At 55.5% G+C, this 21,087-nt stretch overlaps 2 protein-coding genes across 7 annotated transcripts in view; both read left to right on the forward strand.

Annotated features, from left to right (window-relative positions):
* FRS3 (fibroblast growth factor receptor substrate 3) overlaps positions 1–5,297 on the forward strand; it is an 8,679-nt gene extending 3,382 nt beyond the window's left edge. For 2 of the 6 annotated variants that reach the window (XM_005885799.2, XM_014533007.1), the window contains 4 exons: positions 539–725; positions 2,587–2,748; positions 3,537–3,694; positions 3,981–5,297. In XM_005885799.2, coding sequence (XP_005885861.1) covers positions 539–725; positions 2,587–2,748; positions 3,537–3,694; positions 3,981–4,892 — 1,419 coding nt within the window. In that variant the 3' untranslated portion in view covers positions 4,893–5,297. Of the gene's footprint in view, positions 1–20; positions 417–538; positions 726–2,586; positions 2,749–3,536; positions 3,695–3,980 lie in introns of those variants that run through there. The other 4 variants (XM_005885803.2, XM_005885801.2, XM_005885802.2 and 1 more) reach the window with 4 other exon arrangements.
* Positions 5,298–8,922: 3,625 nt separating this feature from the next.
* Positions 8,923–21,087, forward strand: part of PGC (progastricsin (pepsinogen C)) — a 23,598-nt gene continuing 11,433 nt past the window's right edge. Inside the window, exon 1 of the mRNA XM_014533008.1 lies at positions 8,923–8,984. Coding sequence (XP_014388494.1) covers positions 8,926–8,984 — 59 coding nt within the window. The 5' untranslated portion in view covers positions 8,923–8,925. The remainder of the gene's footprint in view (positions 8,985–21,087) is intronic.

The raw sequence follows: 21,087 nt of genomic DNA on the forward strand, positions 1-21,087 counted from the left end.
GGGCCCCCCCCCCCCCGGGCCCCCCCCCCCCTTCCCTTTCAGGTGGTGGAGCCCCTCCTGTTGAGGCGTGGTTTCTCCTGCTCACCACAAGAGGGCGCCCTCAGCAAGGTCCTAGCGTTGGGAGGTGGTGGAGGCAGTCTGTATTTGTTCTGCCTTGGGCTTGACTCTCCCAGGGTCTGGAGATTTTGAACTTACAATCGAACACCTTCTTCCATTAACATCTGGTCCTTGGATACTAAGCCATGGACCATCTGAGATCATCTAACCTTGGTCGTCCAACCGTCTGGCTATGGAGGTTATTGAACCACCCCTCCACTCACTGTGCAAATGGCAAACCGAGGCCTAGAGAACTGTTGTGGGTCAGTGGCCCTGAGTAATCATGTGGCTGGCGTTCCGGAGAGGCTGTGGTGAGTCAGGTGAGCCCCTCGGTCCCCAGCTGTGGCCCTGCATCCTCAGCCTGCCCGTCTCCCAATGGCTCAGGGACCCATACCCACCCTTGTTGGACTCACTCATTGACCCTCTGTCTCCTGCTCCCCAGGTGACGAATGTGGATGATGAGGGGGTGGAGCTGGGCTCCGGGGTGATGGAGCTGACACAGGGCGAGCTGGTGCTGCACCTGCATCGGCGGGAGGCTGTCCGCTGGCCGTACCTCTGCCTGCGGCGCTATGGCTATGATTCCAACCTCTTCTCCTTTGAGAGTGGCCGTCGGTGTCAGACGGGCCAGGGTGAGTACCCACCCCTGCCCCATGCTACCTAGGGCTTGTGCGCCTGGGCCAGGTGCTGGGGCTGGAAGTCACAGCTCAGACTTGGCAGGCGTTGCCCAGCGAGGGGAAGGCTCATGGCCGGGAGCACCGGCATGTTAATACAGAACTAAGTGGACTCCCAGGCCAGTGCTCCTTCACTTAGCTCTGGCAGGGACCCCTTTGTAGGGAGGAGCTGGTGCTCTGAGACCGGAGCCTGCTGGGGAAGCAGCTGATGGCTCCTCCCTCTGTGACTCCAGTTTCAGGGTCCCTACGTAGGAAGAAACTTCCGTTTGAGCCCCAGGTCATGTACCCTAGGGCCCGTGAATAATGAAAAGCCAGGCAGGAAGCTCTGCCGTCCTCAGGGCTCTGTAGCCGGTAATGATCGATTCGGGCAGGTAGGTCTCTTGGGTCCCGGTGTACAAAGCAACCCTCACGCGGTTATCCGTCGTCACCTGTGAGCAATGGAGTGAGATGTATTCTTCCTCCTTCCCCTTCCTCCCTGTAGCCAGAGGTCAGGGTGTGGTGGGTTGTCCATGAGGTCAAGGCTAGAGCTCTCCATGGCTCTTTGGAGCAGTGGCGTGGGCGGGGCTTCTCTTTAGGGTTCAGATATCAGCTCTAGGACTGCGTTAAATGCAGTTTGGGTTGTGACTATGCAGAGGTGAAACGATCGAGCTCCTCTTATGAGGCTGCCAACGGACAGTGAGTCTCCGAGGTTGGGGGAGCCGCCGTCCCTCCGGCATCTGACCTTGGAGCTCATGAGGCAGAGACAGCAACACTGACTGAGCAGAGAGCGGGGAAGAAGGTGGTGTTTAGTCCATACTTGGGATCCTAGAGGGGCTGCCCTAGGCCCCAACACGGGGCTTTCCCAAAATTTGAGGCTTTCCCAGCCTTTTTTAGCCTTCAACATAGCTTGCCAGTATAGTCTTTTTTCTCTTCATCTTTCCTGTCCCATTCCTGCACACCTCAGATGTCCCATATCCCAGCTTAGCTTTATCTATCTTTGTTGTAGACACACACACACACACACACACACACACCAAGTAGCCTCCCCTGAGTCCTGGGCCCCACTGTTATGGGAGTGCAGAATCCCAGACTGACACAACATCCCGAGGGCAACTTTGGATCCCCTGAGTCACAGGTGCTCAGCCCCTCCTGCCGACCCCCGGACTTTGAGTTCCTGCATTCAAGTCTGAGAGGTTATGAGGCGGCTGCTCGGAGGAGCCACATGGTCGCTGTGCTGTGTTTGTCCTTTAGCTAGTCAGCCATCTTTCCTTCCTTTCTGCACCAGAATTTAAGTTCCATGAGGTCAGGGGCCTATACACAGTAGACGTTTGCTCTCTGGCCAGGATCTGGTCTACGTACCCAGTGAAGAAGCAGTGACAGGACAGACTCTCTACCCTCAAAGGGCTTTGGGCTGTTGGTCATAGAGCTGAGGGCTGGTACCCTGGGTGGAGCTCATTTTCTGGGGAGCCAGGGTAGTAGGCAGAGGGCGATGGGGCAGCATGTGAGGAGTGGTCCCTGATCTGATACAACCCTTTTTCAGTTTGATTTTTACTTCTCTTCCCCTCACCTCTGTGCACATACATCCTTATGAAAATGACTTCACCTCAGAGGAATATAGCTGAAGTATCAGATCTCAGGATGGTAATAGCTAGTGGGAGGCAAGGGAAGGCACCGAGCCCAGCTCCACCCATTTTAGAGTGTTCGGGGAGAGTGCTCCTGATGCGGGGCTCTTCGCACCCCTGCAGGCCTGGGAGTGGAATTTAGAGACATTTCCTGAGCTTTGTGCATCGGTTTAGCCTCTGTGGTCAGAGGAGCCTCATGTCTTCCTCTCCTGCTTCAGGGATATTTGCATTCAAGTGCTCCCGGGCCGAGGAGATCTTCAACCTCCTTCAGGATCTGATGCAGTGCAACAGCATCAACGTGATGGAAGAGCCAGTCATCATCACCCGCAACAGCCACCCGGCCGAGCTCGACCTCCCGCGGGCCCCACAGCCTCCCAACGGTGAGGAGACCCCGTCCTCGGTCCCCCACCACACATGCACACACACCTGTACACACACATGCATGCACACACACGTACACACAGAAGCACAGGCCCAGGAAGCACCAGTGTGGGGGACCCAAGTCAGACAGGTAGGTGGGGGATGCCTGGGTGAGCCAGCCTTCCAGGACCGGCAACCGACCACCATCAGAACCACTCGGGGATGGGTGAGGCCTGTCCTGGGCCGATCAGGTGACTCCCAGCTGAGCCTGGGGAGTCCTGGAACTCTTCTTGACTGATGGTCAGGGTGCAGATGTTGGGTTTCCATGGAAACAGCAGTCTGGAGCCTTTTTGCTTTCTTCCTTCCATCTACTGGGTCACACCCATATACCTTGTCTACCCATGACCAGTGTTTGGAGAGGTTCTCACAGCTGCTGCTGGTTCATTCCCTGAGTCCGCACTGAGCACCTGCTCTGTGTGCTGCACTCATGGCTGGCGGGTGCGGGCAGGAACATGGAAGCAGTCCTGCTTTCAAGGAGCTTCCCTTGAGCTCTTGGGCAGAGCTAGAACGAGGCAAAGGGACAGACCAATGATGGCAAGCGTTTTAGGGAAGGATGTGACCGGGGAAGTCACAGCGTTCAAGCTGTGCTTTGAGGAAGAGGATCTGAAGAACGGAGAGGTGAGAGAGAATGGGGCTGCTGGGGCAGGAGGCTGATTGCTTTGGAGGCCTGGGGAGAGTCCCAGGATGCTGCACATGCGGTTGCAGGTGGTTGCAGGACCCTTCACCTGGGCTTGTCCTCTGTGCCCAGCTCTAGGCTACAGTGTCTCCAGCTTCTCCAACGGCTTCCCTGGATGCCCAGGAGAGGGCCCGAGATTCTCGGCACCCCGGCGCCCCTCCACAAGCAGCCTTCGACACCCCTCACTGGGAGAGGAGTCCACCCACGCCCTCATTGCCCCCGATGAGCAGGTGAGCAAGCAACTGACCCACCCCTCTGTCTTGGTCTGGGTGGGAACGGAGGTCAGGAAATATGACACCTTCTCCCAGTAAGAATCATGGCGGGAAGAAAATCTATAGGGTCCCTTCCGGTTCCCAGAAAGGGAGGCAGCTGCCCTGGAAGGTTTGGAGGACAAGGAAGAGGAGAAAACTCTAGCTCTTTCCCCCGTGCGACTCGTCTCTCAACCTCCTGCCCCTTCTGCTCTCCTTCCTCCCTGCCCTTGGACCTTCCTGCCTCAATTGGACTCTTTCCCCCTAGTCCCACACTTACGTCAACACGCCGGCCAGCGAGGATGACCACCGCCGGAGCCGGCACTGCCTGCAGCCGCTGCCTGAGGGGCGGGCACCCTTCCCCCCACGGGCCCCGGGCCCTGACCAGCGGGACCCGCAGGTGTTCTGGCAGCCGGGCCAGGTGAAGTTCGTGTTGGGTCCCACGCCTGCGAGGCGGCACATGATGAAGTGCCAGGGTGTCTGCCCCAGCCTTCGTGACGCCGCTCACCACAACAACAACGAGGGCCCTTCCGAGTGCCCGGCCCAGCCCAAGTGCACCTACGAGAATGTCAGCGGGGGGCTGAGGCCGGGGGCCAGCTGGAGACTGAGCCCCGAGGAGCCAGGCTGGAATGGCCTTGCCCACCGCCGGGCTGCCCTGCTGCACTATGAGAACCTGCCCTCCCTGCCCCCCGTGTGGGAGAGCCATGCCCAGCAACTGGGGGAGGAGGCCGGGGATGACGGGGACTCCAGGGACGGGCTCACACCCTCCTCCAATGGCTTCCCCGACGGCGAGGAGGACGAGACCCCCCTGCAGAAGCCCACCAGCACCCGTGCTGCCCTCCGCAGCCACAGCAGCTTCCCCGTGCCACTGACGCGCTGCAGAGGCTCCCCAAGGGTCTTCAACTTCGATTTCCGTCGGCCGGGCCCCGAGCCGCCGAGGCAGCTCAACTACATCCAGGTGGAGCTGAAGGGCTGGGGTGGAGACCACCCCAAGGGGCCCCAGAACCCCACGACCCCCCCAACCCCCCTGCCCACCACCCACCCTGCCCGCAGCTCAGACTCCTACGCCGTGATTGACCTCAAAAAGACCGTGGCCATGTCCAACCTGCAGAGGGCTCTGCCCCGGGACGATGGCACCGCCCGGAAAACCCGGCACAACAGCACTGACCTGCCTCTGTAGGGGCCTCCGCCGCCGCCGCGGGCCAGCTCCGCCCACGCCTGTCCTCCGAACCCACACACCAGGGTTCAGGGGTGCTCTGCAGAAGGCACTGAGGTGGGGCCAGATGCCTCCCTGTGCTGGCCAGAGTCCCCAAAGACACCAGCCACTGAGTGGCCTGGTCTCCCAGCGGGGAGAGGAGGTGACCAGGTGAGGAGGGAGCCGTGATGGAAACTGTGAAGGGCCCTGTGACTGCATTTAGCGCCCTCCCTCACGTCCATTTGTCTTGTCTGTCATCTGTGTATTTTTTTGGTTGAAATTTTGAAACATTTTGTACCTGTTGATTTTATTTATCAGTTTATTTTTCTATTTATTGTTTCAAATGTAATTTAACATATTTATTATTAATATAATTATTTTTAAATTCTGGCTTGGTGAACGATGTCAGATGCTGAGGGAGTCTTTTCTGGGATGGTTCTGGGGCGGGTAGAGGAGGCCTGAGAGAGGCCGGGGCTTCATGCTGGGCAGTTTGGGGCAGTGGGGGCGGGGGTGGTTTCTGTGATAAGTCTTGGACCATTTCCTTTTCTCTTCCAAGAAGCCTCTCCCACAACTTAGAGTTGCCGGCGGTGGGTGCTCCGTCACAGTCAGGCACTGGGGTCCCAGAGGCAGGAAGGGGGTTTGTAGGGAAAACTGCCTCAGGGAGTTAAAGCCTGGCCCGCAGGTGGGCAGTGGCCGGTGGAGGAGGGGAGGGCTCTATCACATTCACCTTCTGGAACCCTCACTGAGTCTGCCTTCTGCTCCCAGGTGGGGGACAGTAGGTACCGTTCTCCTTTGACACCTGGGCCCGAAGGTGGACCCTGGGTCCTCTCGCGGCGGCCCCAGCGTGGCTCAGCCAGGCTGGAACCTGTAAACAGGCCCTGACTAAAAGCCCAGGAATAGCAAAAGGGCAAAACACAGCGTAATATGTAACTAAGTAATCTGGCTCGCAAAGTGTCACTTTCCCAGGGAACTGCTCCCCGGGAATGGACGCCTCTACCCTCCCACAGGGGTGGGCCTGGCAGAGCCTGCATGTGAACACGCCTGGGAGCCCAGGGTCTGCACAGGCTGCACACGCCACCCACCAGGGCTGCTGCTGCGGGAGCTCCTTCCGGGCCGAGGCTGCCTCTCCTCTTCCTCCTCTCGCTGGCCTCCCTGCTTCCCAGACTCCATTTCTATCCCAAGCCCCTGATGGTTCATCTAAAGGAAACCCAGGGACTTAAAAGCCACTAGAGCCCAGATGAGGAGTGGGAGCGAGGCTTGTGCAAGACTTGGGGACAAGCCTTCTTATCTCTGGTCACCGTGGCCCCTCTCTGTCCTACAGAGAGACTGTCCTCACCAAGGAGACAGGCGCAGCTCACCGATTCCCTCCCCTCCTCCTGCCCCCAACACCACAGCCCGACCTCAATTCTGAGAGCTCCTTTTCCTCGGGACGGGCATTGAGCTGACCAGCTTCCAGACCCGCTCCCTGACCTTGGGTGTCCAGTGAAATGACTGACAAGAACTGACCACAACAAGATGTGAAGAGGCCCTTCAGCTGGGGCCCAGCAGGGGCCCAGGGTGCAGCTGCTGCACCCCCAGAGCTGGCACCAAACCCTCCTCTACATCCTTTTGATCTCTGGACCAGAGGGTCACCGCTGCAGGCTGGGTTCGCTGCCCGGTCCCCACAGTGCATAGGGGCATGCCGTCCTCTCTGCAGCTCAGCCAGGCGCTCAACCCTGCTTCCTCCATGTCCTCCCACGCTGCCCCTGCTCCGCAGCCTCCACAGCTGGGAGTGCTGGTCTCCCCAAACAGGAGAGCCACGATGCGGGGCAGTATGGCCGTGCCAGTGACTCAGTTTGCTCAGGCTCCCGACATGGTCACTCGCGGGGGAGCCAGAGGCTGGGTTCTGGTTCTGACCCGGCTGTTACCTCTGCTCTCTTGAGCATTTGCTTACCTCATATGGGCCTCGGCTTTTGCTCTTGGAAAGCATGGAGCTGGTTGTGAGAAGTGGCCAGTGCGATGATGAACGCGACACCACTTTGGAAAGCAGAGGGACGGACGGACGGACGGGGCAAGCTGTTAACCACCCAGCTGTTCCTGAGGGAAAACAGCTGGAAGTCCCAGCGCCTGGCTCCCCAGACCTCAGGCTTGTTGCTGCTCCTGTGCTGAGCAATGCAAGAAAGAGCCTCATTCTCTGGGGTGGCCAGATCCTGCCCAGACCCCTGAAGATCCCCCGGAGCAAATCAATTGCTTTATTGCACATGTTTGTGGGGCAGGAAGGGGTGTCCGGACACATGTCCCAGGAATTGCTCCCCGCCCAGGGTGGCCGCCAACCTTCCCTGTCCCCTCCCCAGGTCCCTGCCTCTGACCCACGAGGCTGCTGCAGGAATTTTCCGCCGGTGGGTGGGTGGATGGTTTCCTGGTAGGAAGGGGCGGTGGGAGCCATGCCCAGGAGGGTGACCACTGTGTTGGAGCCTGCCCGGCTGACGTCAGGGCGTGGTGCGCAGATGGAATCCGTTTGTCCAAAGATCATCGCTCACATCGGTGGCTGTTTGCTGAGTGCTCAGTTCTCCTCTTTAGAAACAGGCCGCCCCACTCCCCGGGCTGCCCTCGGGAAAGGAGAGGAGCGGCATCCTGTCCAGGAGTGACATTTCAGGTTAGACGGGAGGGCCCTTCCAGCCCACCCCTGGGTAATGATAGCACTTTAAAAGGGTATAAACACAGGCAGCTCCACCACTTATCTCGGGCTCACTGGGCTGGATCGTTATCAGCGCTGTGCAGAGGAGGAAGCAGGCCAGGAGGTGAAGTGACTCGCCTGGGGCCATGCAGTTAATTAGTGGCTGGAGCTGGGGCTGCATGCCAGTCGGAGCCTCTGGCTGCCGCAGCTCCCAGCCTGGCCTGAGAGGCTGTTCCCTCGGGTGGGCTGCAGGGATGGCGTGTTGGGTGCTGCCCACGGCAGGAGGGAGCTGCAGGGCCACACTCCCACATTCCTGAGGGCGCCCACTGAGCGCATTCCCAGCCTGGGCCTTGCCTGGGCAGCACCAGGGGAAGCTGATGCCCCCTGGGGCCTAACCAGCACCTAGCCCTCCCCCTGCACCCCTCACCCCCCCACACACATGCTCTCCTGATGCCTTTCATGCTGTCGATGGGTGCGCTCACCTGCCCCTGTGGCCTCTCCTGCCGGCCTCTCAGCTTCACAGGAGGCTCCCTCAGGCCAGGACCTCCCTGGGCTCTGGGCTGCTCTCAGACCAATATCTTCAAGGGGAGTCCTCCTCACAGGTGGAGGGGGTTATAATGAAAGACCCCTGGTCCTCCGGAAAGGCTTGAGGACGGCTGGCAGGGAGGGAGCACTGAGGCAGGGGTGAGGGGCAGGGTGGGGCAGGGGTGAGGGGCCTGTGTGGGCCGCTCAGGGCTCTGTAACTACAGAATCAGAGTCCAGGATAGAAGCTCGCAGGTCAGCCGAGCTAGGTCCCACCCGGGGATCCCTTTCAAAAGGATGCCTAGAGATGTTCGTTAGGTTTCTGCTCACACGTTTCCTGGGACGGGAGGCTCACTACGTCACGAGTCCTCTCTCCATCCGGGTCACCTGATGTCCTTAAACTGCCTCTCACTGGGTCCTAATTCTGCCCTCGGATCTACACACAGCCCAGGGGGCTGCACTTTGCTACCTGGCATCACCACCCACTAGCAACTTGGCCGCCCTGCGCTTCAGTTTCCTCATCTGCGACACGGGGAGGGTAACCGCTCCTCCTCAGGAACGTAGTGAGGATCGAATGCCTGCCCGTGGGACCCGTGGCCGTGGGCCCGTCCTCAGTGCTCAGTGAAGGGCAGAAGTTTTCACCTGCACGTGGTTCTCTCCTTCACAACCAGGGAGCCGTCCACCCTCTGTGCTCTCCTTCGACGACGCGTCGTGAGCCTCACCTGCCTCCGGCCCAGCAGCTTCCTGTTGTGGACGCACTTCTGCTCCTGCTGCCTGAGTCAGCATCCCATGCCATGGCCCTTCTGGCTCTGGGGACTTTAGAGCTGGCCTGGTCTCCCCATGCCAACACTTGCAGTCCTCGGCCCTGAAATCAAAGTCCGAACTGTCCACTCGTGCAGGTGACATTTCTTGTTAGTCTGGGTCTGTCCTGACATGTCGGCCCCGGCTCTGGCGGTGACGGTGAGGAGAGCGGAGCCGGGGGCTGGCAGCAGCCAGGAGAAGGGTCTGGGAGGAGGCTCCGAGGGCCGGGTGGGGAATGCGGGTTTGCTGGGGCCTCAGCTTAGCTCTTCCGGGAGCTTCACTCTGCCCACCAGCAGTTGGTAGAAGTCTCCCCGCCTCTTGCCTTGCTCACCAGGTGGACCCTTCTCTCGAGGTCCCAGTTGCTCCGGGGTTGGCCATTCCTGCCTGTGGCCCCAGGGATGCCCGTGGAGAGGGGCTGGCGAGGTCAGCACGAGAGCATGGCGCGTGCTCCAGGTGCAGGCTGTCATTATGCTCATTCCAAAGGGACTGTTAATATAATGACCGAGTTCATGAGCAGTGCAGGGATGGGGGAGCCTTCACCCCACCAGGTGCCTGCTGATGGGTGGGGAGTCCGCAGCAGTCTCTTCTCCCTCTGGTCTGCCCCTCCCTGCCACCTCCCTCCACCTGTCCCCCTTTAGTCTCACCCCATTTCCCTCTGGGTGAGAGGGTACCAGAAAGAGTGTGGCCAGACAAGACGTGGGGGCGAGGAGGTGGGACACTGGGGACCCTGGTTCTCTGGGGAAAAGGAACGTAAGTGTAATGAGACCACTCCTCTCGATCGGGGGCTGCCTGGGCCGGGGAAAGCGAGGAGGGCTTGAGAGGAGATGGGAGAGGGGGTGGAGGGCAGGGGGCAGCAGGCTGAGTTGGGGGGAAGAATCCCGGGTGTTATTTGAAGCTCCTTGCCTCACCGGCCCGGGGCTGGTTCTGGCCTCTTTCCTTATGGAGCTCATTTCCTCCTGGAATTAATGGGCCTGAGGGACCTATCAGTGTACGCAGTGAGTGCCTGCAATGATGCACAGCCATACACGTAGAGTGGCCTTGATTTCCCAAGCAAGCATCAGGCACAGCGGGTCCAGGATTCAAAACCCGGGTGGTGTGGGCTGAGTCCTGACGAAGCCCTGGCTCCCCAAAGCTCACAGCCTCGTTGGAGAAGTGAGGCTCCCACGGGACAGGGTTATGGAACGCGTGCCTCTACCATTTGATCGCTGTGTGACCTCGGGCAGATCACTCAGCCTCTCTGAACCTGCCTCCTCCTCTATTAAGGGAAATAAGAACATGCAATAAAGTGCTCAGTGGGTGGTTGGCCCAGAGCCCAAGCCTGGCTCTGTTATGGTTGTCATAGCAACAGCGGGTGATGTGGGGAAACTGGCTGAAGGAGGTGGACCGTGAAGGTGGAGGAGGGTTTGGGGAAGGAATGGGAGTGTGGGCCCTGGCGATCAGCTTGGAGAATGGGGTTGGAAGGGGAAGGACCGAGCTGTTGGGAGGAGAGGAGCCAGGGGGTAGGGTGACTAGGGAAGGTGGTACAGCAGAGAGAGCTGTGTGCTTGCACGTAGATCAGAGCAGCAGGCTGTGGGGCTCAGACAAGGTGCAGACATGTACTCACCCACTCACTCAAGAAATATTTAGCGAGGACTTGCTCTGTGCCAGGCACTGAGGTGGGTGCGGGGGACACAGAAGCAAGCAGGACAGACAAGGTCCCTTTCCTCACGAACTTTCACGCTACAGAGGCTGGGATGATTAACCAGCAAATTAATTAAGTGAGCAATTAAGTTCAGGGAAGAGACGATTTGGGAGAAAACGCAGAAGGGGTAATTGATGAGCGGCAGGGATGGGCACATCAGGGAAGGCCTCCCTGGGGAGCTGACATTGGACCAGAGGTTTGAGTGCCTGGAGGGAAGCCCCAGACAAAGGGCAAGGCGAGCGCAAAGGCCCTGCAGGGTTTGGGAAAAGGTGAAAGGGTCAAAGGAGATGGTCCGTAGGAGAGGGGGGAGCGAGGGGAGAGGGCACAGGGGGAGGACCGGGGAGCTACTGGAGGGTTCAGTGCAGAGGGGATCTGACTTGAGTTTTAATAGGATGACTCTGGGCTCTGTGTGGAGATGGGTTTGGGGCAGGGAGGGTGTGGAAGGCAGAAGGGGGACATCGGTTGGGAGGCAACTGCTGTCATCTAGGAGGGAAGTGATGGTGGCTTGGAGCTGGTTGGCAGCAGCGGAACAGGAGAGATGATAGATGTGGGGGGTATTCTGGAGGTCGTGATGGAGATGGTGGGGGCAGGGTGTGGGAAAAGGGAAAGGAGGGATTAAGGGGGATTAGGGAGGGCTCTGAGGTTTGGGGCCTGCTCTTTATCCAGGCCTGGCAGGGAGACTGCCTTTAAAGAGGGGGGGAAAGGAATGTGGGGGAAGGAGGGGCAGAATTGAGCAGGAGGCCCTGGGGAAACTGGGCCAGGGGCTGGGGAGCAGGTCCTGGCAGCCCAGGGCTGAGGGTTCCACCGCCCTCACATTCCCGGGGACCAGGCCAGGCTAGGCCTGCAGAGGCCCCGCCTTGCTACCTGAGCCTGGGACTTGCTGTCCGTTCTCTGCCAGGCCTACGACCAGGGGTGATCTGGATGCCGAGCCTCCATCACATGCCTGGGGCTTGAGGAGGTGAGGCCACAGGTGAGAGGGGTGTTGGTGTCCAGAGCAGGCCGGGGGGAGGTCAGCACAGAGAGGGTGGTCCATGTGGGCAGAGAGCCCCTGGAGGGCGAGCCATGGGAGCCCTGAGCCAGCAGGAGCAGTGGTGACACCTTCTCCTGCAAAGGGACAAAGACAAGACCCTCAGAAATCCCCCTGGAGCCTCGGGAACTTGGGGGTGGGGTGGGGGGAGGGTGCCCAGACTCGGAAGGTGGGCCACACTCAGCCAGACCGGTCCAGACACCCTCAGTATCTGGAAAAGAGGATGTGTAGCCAGGAGAGCAACAGGGCTGGTCTGGGATGTCCAAGGCCTCTGGATCCCGCCTCTCTTCCCTGGCTGCTGGATGCGTGAGGACTCCCTGAGAATTGGGGTCCCCCTTCCTACTCCAGGCCTTGGTTGCCCTGTAGCCAGGATGTGGAGCCAAGCTGCTCAGATCACAGGATGTGGGGAGAGCTGGTGTGGCTGCCCACCGGCTCCCTCCCTGTTCCGGGTCTCTGGCCCCGCCCTTCCTCCAGGTGAACAGAGGGGAAGCCCTGGAAGGCTGCGCAGGGCCACTCAGGCCCACCTTTCCAAGCTAGATTGGCTGGCATCTGGTCTGAGACCATAACCGCACCCATCTGGGGCCCAATTAGTGGGCATGGGGGGCGGGGCGGGGGGAGGTGAAGGGGTCGGATGGGCGCTTCTTGAATCCATTACAGTGTTTGGTTTGGGACTTTGGGAACAGGCCTGGTTCCAGCTCCTTATCTCGGCCTGGTGATTAGATTCCCTGGCCTTCAATGTGCCCGAGCCTGGGACATAGGACCCTTCTGCCACCCAAGCCCAAACCCCAGCACTTCCACTCCCAGCCAAGGAGACCTGCGCTGTGCCAAACCCCCTCCGCATGGCCTGTCCTACCTGCTCAGCCCCCGCTGCCCCCACTGCCCGCTGCCCTCTCCCAGCCCCGCAGGTTCTCAGGACAGAGGCACAGGAGCCCTGGCCTGGCCCCTCATGACAGGCCTGGGGGCTTAAAGGGGAGACCGGTCAAGAACGGGAGGGAGTTTCTGGAAGTTCCCGAGTGGGCCACTGTTTCTGGAGGAGAAATTGAGGGAGGCTGTGCGGATCCACAGGGAGACCCGTGCACAGGGAGCCAGGACGGGGGAGTCAAATGCCTTGTGCTAGAGTCAGACCACTCTGAGGAGGCAGGTGTTCGGTCTCCTTTCTTCTCTTCCTTTTTTTTAAAATGCGGCTGCAACACGTTGTCAGTTATAAAATAGTCCCGGATGTAAAGTACAGCATAGGGTGTATAGTCATAATGTTGTAGTAACTATGTATGTGTCAGGTGAGTACAAGACTCACCAGGGATCACTTTGTAAGTTATATAAATGTCCAGGATGACTGCTAACAAGGCTGGGGAAGGCATGGCATGGCCTCTGACCTCTGATGGCTCCCCCCTCAGGCCACTGACCCAGGGCTGCCTGGCTGTGGTGGACACGGGAATCTGCCTCCTCACTGTCCCCTAGCAGATCTGTGGTGAGCTGACAGCTCACTGGGCTCCCAGGGAACAGCCGCGGAAAGGCAGGCTCCCCAACCCACCGTCACTGAGTGGCTCCTTCCAAGTCCTGGCCCCTGAGGGTTTGCATGTCATTCCTGCCAGCCGCCTAATGCCGGGTGTGCGGGGCTCTCCCTGCCCCTCCCTGCCCCCTCCCTGCCCCCTCCCTGTCCCTCTCCCGCAAAGGCTCCCTAGCAACAGCCCTTTCTCACATTTCTGCCCTGTGCTTGGACTCATCGTGGCGCCTTCCCTGGGGCATTCATCTCGGGTGGGGATATATCTGCAGTGGACGGGGAAGGAGGGGGGAGGTTGAGGGATCAAGTAGAAGGATTGGGGTGCAGGATGGATTGCTGGGCCTGGGACCAGCCACCTCCATCCCAGGAGCCTTGGAGGGAGCAGATTCTGACCACCTGTCTCCATGTCCCTTATCATTTCTCCAGTCTGTCACCAGCTGTAGCAGTGGTCACATCCCTCCCACCATCCCTTCACCATCAATGACACCAACTGCCCTGCTAGCTGCCCCCTTCCCTGTAATCCTCCCCATCTCTCTCCCCTCCCCTTTCTGCCTGGGCATGGGGGACAGCAGGCCCGGTGGGAGGGGAGCCCATTTGCAGCCCTTAGGGTTCTGGAACATCAGATTTGCAAAGACCTTAAGGATGATCGTTTTATCAGCCTCTTCCACAAAAATCATACCGGGAACCACCCCTATCCAGCGCCTTCTGCGATGCAGTACCTACTGGTGGAGTCCGCCTGCCTTGGGATCTTTGTTCTACAACTTCCGAGCTTTGATCTTGGAGAAGTCAGCATCTCTGAGCCTCTAGCTCCTCAAACTAGGGCCAATACATGTTCACCCCCTAAGGTCCTGATAAGATTAAACGCGCTGGTAGACGTCAGTGGTTAGAGAGTGCCAGGCACACGCTGAGCACTCCCAGCGCTGGCTGCTCTTCCTGGAGTCGCTGCTGAGCTAAGGGCTCTGTGTACACTTGCTCTTCAAGTCCCGGGATAGTCCTGGGTAGGCACCGCCTCCCCTCCTACAGGTGGCCACTCGGCCCCTCCTTAAACCCAGTCTTGTCCCCATTCCAGTTGCCTGGGGTGAAAGGTTGTAAGCGGAATGGTGGTCAGCGGGTCCCCCTCAGGCTCCTCACACCTGCAAATGTGGTGGCCCCATCTCTCCCAGGCTTCAACTCTGCTTCTAACGAACAAACGTGCCTGGGCGTCTGCTATGCCTGCACAGGGGGGGGACACGAGGGCAGGAGGAGATGCCACCTGGCTGGGTTGTAAGCGGAATGATGGTCAGCGGGTCCCCCTCAGGCTCCTCACATCTGCAAATGTGGTGGCCCCGTCTCTCCCAGGCTTCAACTCGGCTTCTAACGAACAAACGTGCCTGGGCATCTGCTATGCCTGCACAGGGGGGGACACGAGGGCAGGAGGAGATGCCACCTGGCTCTCCACACACCGTGACGGTGATTATGTGGCAAATGACAGCCGAGACTGCAATACTGTGTGTGTGCACGCGTGGGGCCTGCTCACACTGCTTCATGCCCTGTAGATCCGTGTTTTCCAATTGCAGCTCACTGGTGATTATGTGACAAATGACAGCCGAGACTGCAATACTGTGTGTGTGTGCACGCGTGGGGCCTGCTCACACTGCTCCATGCCCTGTAGATCCGTGTTTTCCAATTGCAGCTCACAGCTCATTAGAAATCAGTTTAGTTGACTGGAGCTGTCACTTTAGAGACAATGAAATAAAACTGAAAAATTAGGGTGCATCACATGTACTATGGACTAGAATTTTTTATGGAGTTGAGACTTTTGTTTTAATTATAAGATACGTATGTGTGTGCTAGAATGTTATGGTGTAAAATACATTTCTAATTATGGCTATATTCCCTATGCCAGTGATGGCGAACCTATGACACGCATGTCAGAGGTGACACGCGAACTCATTTTTTTGGTTGATTTCTCTTTGTTAAATGGCATTTAAATAAATATCAAAAATATAAATCTTTGTTTTACTATGGTTGCAAATATCAAAAAATTTCTATATGTGACACGGCACCAGAGTTAAGTTAGGGTTTTTCAAAATGCTGACACGCCGAGCTCAAAAGGTTCGCCATCACTGCCCTATGCTGAACGTTACATCCCGGGACTATTTTTTAACTGGCGGTCAGAAAAGGCTCGAGGCCTCAGCTCTGGTGTGTGGGCCTCTGCTCCCTCTGCAGGGCCCCTCACTGCCCTACTCCCCCCTCACTAGCCCCAGCATTTTGTCTTCCTTAGCTCAGGCCCCTTGCAGGTGCTATTTTGCCTGCCAGACGTGTTCTTTCCTCACTTTTTCACCTGCCTAACTTGTACTCATCATGCAGAACGCAGCTACGGTCACTCCCCCGCCCTCAGATGGGGAAATAACCACAGACAGGCTTGGCGTTTGCCCAGTGGCACAGCTATAGCCAGAGGGGCTGAGATTGGAACCCAGGCCTCTCTGAGTTCAGAGCTCAGGTTCTTTCCTTAACCCAATGAGACTGGCCGGCTGACAGCCTCCCCCTTCCTCCCCCTCCCCCCCCAGGCCAGTGCAGCGACCGCCTTGTGGGGTTCCAGCCCAGGCACCTGGCCTCGGAGAACGGTGTTCCCTGTGGCCCCACCATCTTCCTGAGGTTCTCCGACTCCACCTGTGACAGGGGCCATGACAAGGTGGCCTGCCACAGCCGTGTGGGCCGGCTCTGCCCGTCCCCCTCGTCACGGGCATCCCTCTGGGTCTCTGGGTCTCACAGAAGTTGGGGAACCCCCATTTTTCACTCATCCACCAAACCCTGCCTCTCAGGGCTGTGATGTGGGAGACCGCAAATAAAGCTGCTCTGAAGGCACTGGCTTTGAGGAACAAGGCAGGTGACTGGCGGGTCAGAAACGGGGGTCAGGTCAGTGCGACTTTCATGTCCACTCAATAGAGGTCAGTGGGACCCAAATTTGTCATTCAAACACCCCCCCCCCTCATGATCTCGGCACTGTCTGCGTGTGGCCAACGGTTAGAACCCACGGATGTGGGGGTGCTGGAGAAGCCAGGCCAGGTGTCACCCCAGCTCTCGGGCTTGGGCCAGCTGCCATTTCTGGAGACGTGGGAGGTGAGTTCGAGAGGAAGTTGAGCCAATAGTGTGGGCAGAGCCATGGACGTGAAGGCCCAGCTTGGCATGACCACTGAACGTGTGTTCACAACTGTTCTGCCTGTCAAAAGAAGATGGCCACCCCGGGCAGTGCTCTGGCTGGGGCACGGCTGGGAGTCCCTGACTGGCTTTCACATGGAGAAGACGGCCCCTCTCCATGGGGCCCGGTGCTGGTCAGGAGGAGGGAAATGAACACCTAGAGACTCCAGGGCAGGGCCTGGGCCCTCGGAAGCAGCAGGCTCTGCCCGTCCTGGGATGGCCAGCCGGGGAGATGGCAATTCTGCTGCCTCCTGAGCTTCTTGGTTAGGAGCCTGTCTCACCCACAGTGTCTATGAAATTAGGGCTGCAGTTATATATCTGTACTAAAACACGATAAATTCATGGCTATGCAAAGAGACATGTTCACCTTATTTCACCTAAAGTCCTTTCTAATGTGGTGAAACAGTCATCATAGTGAATGTGCAGGGCCCCATCTACCGGGAACTCCCAGAGCAGGACTGCCTCCCTCCACTCAGGTCCTCTGACGGCAGGTATTCTGTCTCCTTTCTTCTCTTCCTTCTTTTTAAAATGCGTCTGCAACACATTGTCAGTTATAAAATAGTCCCGGGATGTAAAGTACAGCATAGGGTATCCTATATAATAAAAGGCTAATATGCAAATTGACGAACAGCGGTACGACTGGTCACTATGATGTGCACTGATCACTAGGGGGAAGACACTCAATGCAGGAGCTGTCTCCTGATGGTCAGTGTGCTCACAGGGGGAGCACCGCTCAGTCAGAGTTGGGCTCACAGCTGGTGAGCGCAGTGGCGGTGTTGGGAGCCTCTCCCCCTCCGCAGCAGCACTAAGGATGTCTGACTGATGGCTTAGGCCTGTGGGGAGCAGGCCTAAGCCATCAGTCGGACATCCCCCGAGGGATCCCAGACTGTGAGAGGGCACAGGCTGTGCTGAGGGACCCCCCTGCTCAAATGCATGAATTTTGTGCACTGGGCCTCTAGTATAGTCATAATGTTGTAATAACTATGTATAGTATCAGGTGGGTACAAGACTCACCAGGAGATCACTTTGTAAGTTATATAAATGTCTAATCACTATGAAAAAACATTTTAATTAAAAAAAATAAATGTGACTTTATAAAACTTTTTAAAAAATCCTCACCCAAGGACATTTAAAAGAAATTAATTTTAGAGAGAGAGAAAGGGAGAGGGAGAGAAACATTGATCGGCTGCCTCCTGCATGCACTCTGACCAGGAAATGAACCCCTGACCTTTGGGTACACGAGACGACATTCCAACTAACTGACTCATGCAGGCCAGGTGACTTTACGACATTTTAAATTAAAGTATAAGACATGTGTTGAAAGGTGCATGTATTATGAGTATGCAGCTCACTGACTTCTCACAGACCCAAGTCACTAGGACTTAGGTCAAGAAACAACACTCCCAAAGGCTCTTGCTCCTCTTCAGCCCCTCCCCAACTGCATGAAAAGGAATCTGATCCTGCGACATGCCGGCGCTCTCACAATCAGGGCCTTGTTGGACGATTATAGCAACCCCGCAGGGTAGATGATTATCCCCATTTTACAGCCCGGGGAAACTCAGGCTCCGGGAGGGTAAGTGAACTGGCGAGGTCAAAAGGTCAATAAGTGGTGGAGGTTGGCCTTCTGAACTCCACTGCATGTCACCCACCACCACATTCTTCAACATGTACAGAGAGAGATGGCCGAGGAGTTAGAGGTGGGTCCGGATGTCACCAGAAGTAAAGATACAAGGACATCTCTGAGATCACTTGCTCAGAAGCATCGTACTTCCTCTGGGGACTTCTGTCCACCCTCTTCAAAATGCTTCCTCAGGAAGCTACCAAGTTCTTACGGGGCCACAATTGGTTGGTCCTGGTGTGGGCACCTGACCAATCAGAGAACTTTCATGGGAATGTTGGTTTCATTCTTTCTCTGGAAATGTAAAACTCAGCTTCTATAGGTCAGATACATGGAGAAAGCCAACCTATAATGAGAGAGAGAGAGAGAGAGAGAGAGAGAGAGAGAGAGAGAGAGAGAGGAAAACAGAAATGAGAAGCAGAGAGAAGGTCCTAGTGGTGTTTAGATCCCAGATTCCAGTGGACCCCAAGGCCCTGCCCCATCCTTTCCCTCCCTGCAGCTGGACTGCAATTCGGCATGCCCCCCGCCTATTCAATGGATCCCCCTTTCCACTTAGGCCAGATAAGCAAGTTACTGTTTTCAAAGGTATGTTAATCAATAGACCAGAGAAAAAACACCAGTCTGTCTATTTTTCCATTTATACACACAGATCAGTTTTCAGCTGTTTGAAATACAGACAGATAAAGTGGACTGCTCTATAGAATGGGAGGAGGTAGCCTATCTTGTGGGGTTGTTATAAGGGTTGTCTGTGTAAACAGATATCAAGCACCCTGCCTGGCACACCTTCGGTGATGGGTGGGATGTTTTGGCAGGGGAGGAAGAGTCCGTTTTAAAACCTTGAACCCAGCTCTTCCTTCCTGTAGAATTCTAATCAATAAATGTAGAAGGAGTGATGGAACTAGAAAAGCACCATTAGGCAAACACCACCAAAATGACTGTGGCAGGAAGGAACCAGTAACAGATGTTAAAGTGAGTGGGGAAAAGAATGATAAGAAATGGGATACTTACATCATCTCAAAGTGTCTCTCCAGGGGACACCTTAATGACCAAGGGAAAGATAGTAACTGTGCAGTAGAGAAACCTGGTGGACCTCACTTAGCCAAGTTCTTCAGGTTAAAGTAACAAGACATCCGTATCATGTTCCTCCTGATATCACACACTGAGAAGGTATAGCACCTCTGTGGTTTCTACCCCAAAATGCATGCCCTCAATCTCATCATGAAAAAACAAACAAACATCAAAAAACCCTAAATTGAGGCATGCTCTCCCTGCCATGGGGCACACCCTTGCCTTTCCCTTCTCTCTCTTCTTCCCCTACAGGTGCACATTTCCTAACCTCTAAGGGACCCCAGGGGACTTGCAACCAGGGGAGCAGTGGGCAGCGGCAGCTCATCCCGGCCTCACCCTCGAACCTGTCCCCAAGGCTCCCTTTTCTCTGACTCCCCAGTGAGCTGACAGCAGCCCTGCCTAGTCTCTCTCCCGTTGCTTCTTCCATGCTAAGTTTGTCCTTGTTTCACTGTCTCCAGCTTTAATGAATGTACTCTCAAAATAAAAAATTTTTAAAAATAAAATAAAAACAAATTGACAGACATTCTACAAAATCACTGATCAGTACTCTTTAGAGGTAGCAAAGTCATAAACGACAAAGGAAAACTAAGAAACCGTCACAGATTGGACGAGACTAAGAAGACACGAAAACTAAAAGCAACATGGGAACCTAAATTGGATCCTGAATCAAAAAAGGGACATGAGTGGGAAAACTAGTGAAATTCAAATAAGGTCTCTAGATTGGTTAACTAGTATTAGATCGGGGTTAACTTCCTGGGTTTGACGAATCATTGCACTAGGGCCGTGGTCGGCAAACTGCGGCTCGCCAGCCACATGCGGCTCTTTGGCCCCTTGAGTGTGGCTCTTCCTAAGCCTTAGGAGTACCCTAATTAAGTTAATAGCAATGTACCTACCTATATAGTTTAAGTTTAAAAAATTTGGCTCTCAAAAGAAATTTCAATCGTTGTACTGTTGATATTTGGCTCTGCTGACTAATGAGTTTGCCGACCACTGCACTAGGGTTATGATGTAAGATATTAACATGAGGGGATTCTGGATGGCAACTCTCTGTACTATGTCTGCAACTTTTCTGTAAATCAAAAGTTATGTCAAAATAAAAAGGAAAAAAAAGCATTAATCTTTGAACTTGAAAAACAATCAGGTCTAGTATGTCCGCAATAGATTTGGTGTAAGTATAAAACACGTACAAAATTTAAGGAAAAAGCTATAAAACCAAGATAACTGAAGCTGTACCTAAAATTCATGCAGACAGCAGCCCAAACATAAGGTTTATGGAGTACCTGTCCCCAGAGCTGAGGTCTTTAGCTCTGTGAGCTTATATCAGGGGTTAGAGAATACAGAGAAACTCAGATCCTTGGCTCAGTCTTACGCCTGCTGCAAGAGACCCCTCTACCCATATTTCTCAGAAGCTGTTCCTTTAGCTTCTGATTCAATGGATCTGATAATGAAGAACTAACTTCCTTTGGATGATTTTTAGTTTGTGAGCCCAAGGGCTATTGATAGTAATGAGAGATTGGAATGCACCCAAATGAACAGGGTTAAGTAATCCTAGCTGCCACGATGATAGAGCACCTTATAGCCACTGCAGGAGATAAGAATTCGCCTTATCTTAATGCATGGAAATGTGTGTGTAGTAATCTTAGGTGACAAGCACATTTACACACTGATTACAGCTATGTTAAAACCAAAGTGTGCACATTAAGAGCTAGAAGATAATTCAGAATGGTACAAATACTTCCAGTTTCAAGTTGTCTTGATTAAAAAAAAAAGTGGTATATGTACAGAATTCTAAATAAAATTTCAAATCCAGACTTAAAAAAAAATCTCCATTAAAAGTCTTGGGGATTGTCATTTCAAGATTGATTGAGCCCAGGTGGTGTTGCTCAGTGGTTGAGCATCAACCTATGAACCAGGAGGTCATGGTTCGATTCCTGGTCAGGGTACATGCCTGGGTTGTGGGCTTGATCCCCAGTAGAGGGCGTGCAGGAGGCAGGTGATCAGTGATTCTCTCTCATCATTGATATTTCTTTCTTTTTTTAAAAAAAATATATTTTATTGATTTTTTACAGAGAGGAAGGGAGAGGGATAGAGAGTTAGAAACATCGATGAGAGAGAAACATTGATCA

Source organism: Myotis brandtii, unplaced genomic scaffold (assembly GCF_000412655.1).
Source record: "Myotis brandtii unplaced genomic scaffold, ASM41265v1 scaffold929, whole genome shotgun sequence".
Taxonomy (NCBI): Eukaryota; Metazoa; Chordata; class Mammalia; order Chiroptera; family Vespertilionidae; genus Myotis; species Myotis brandtii.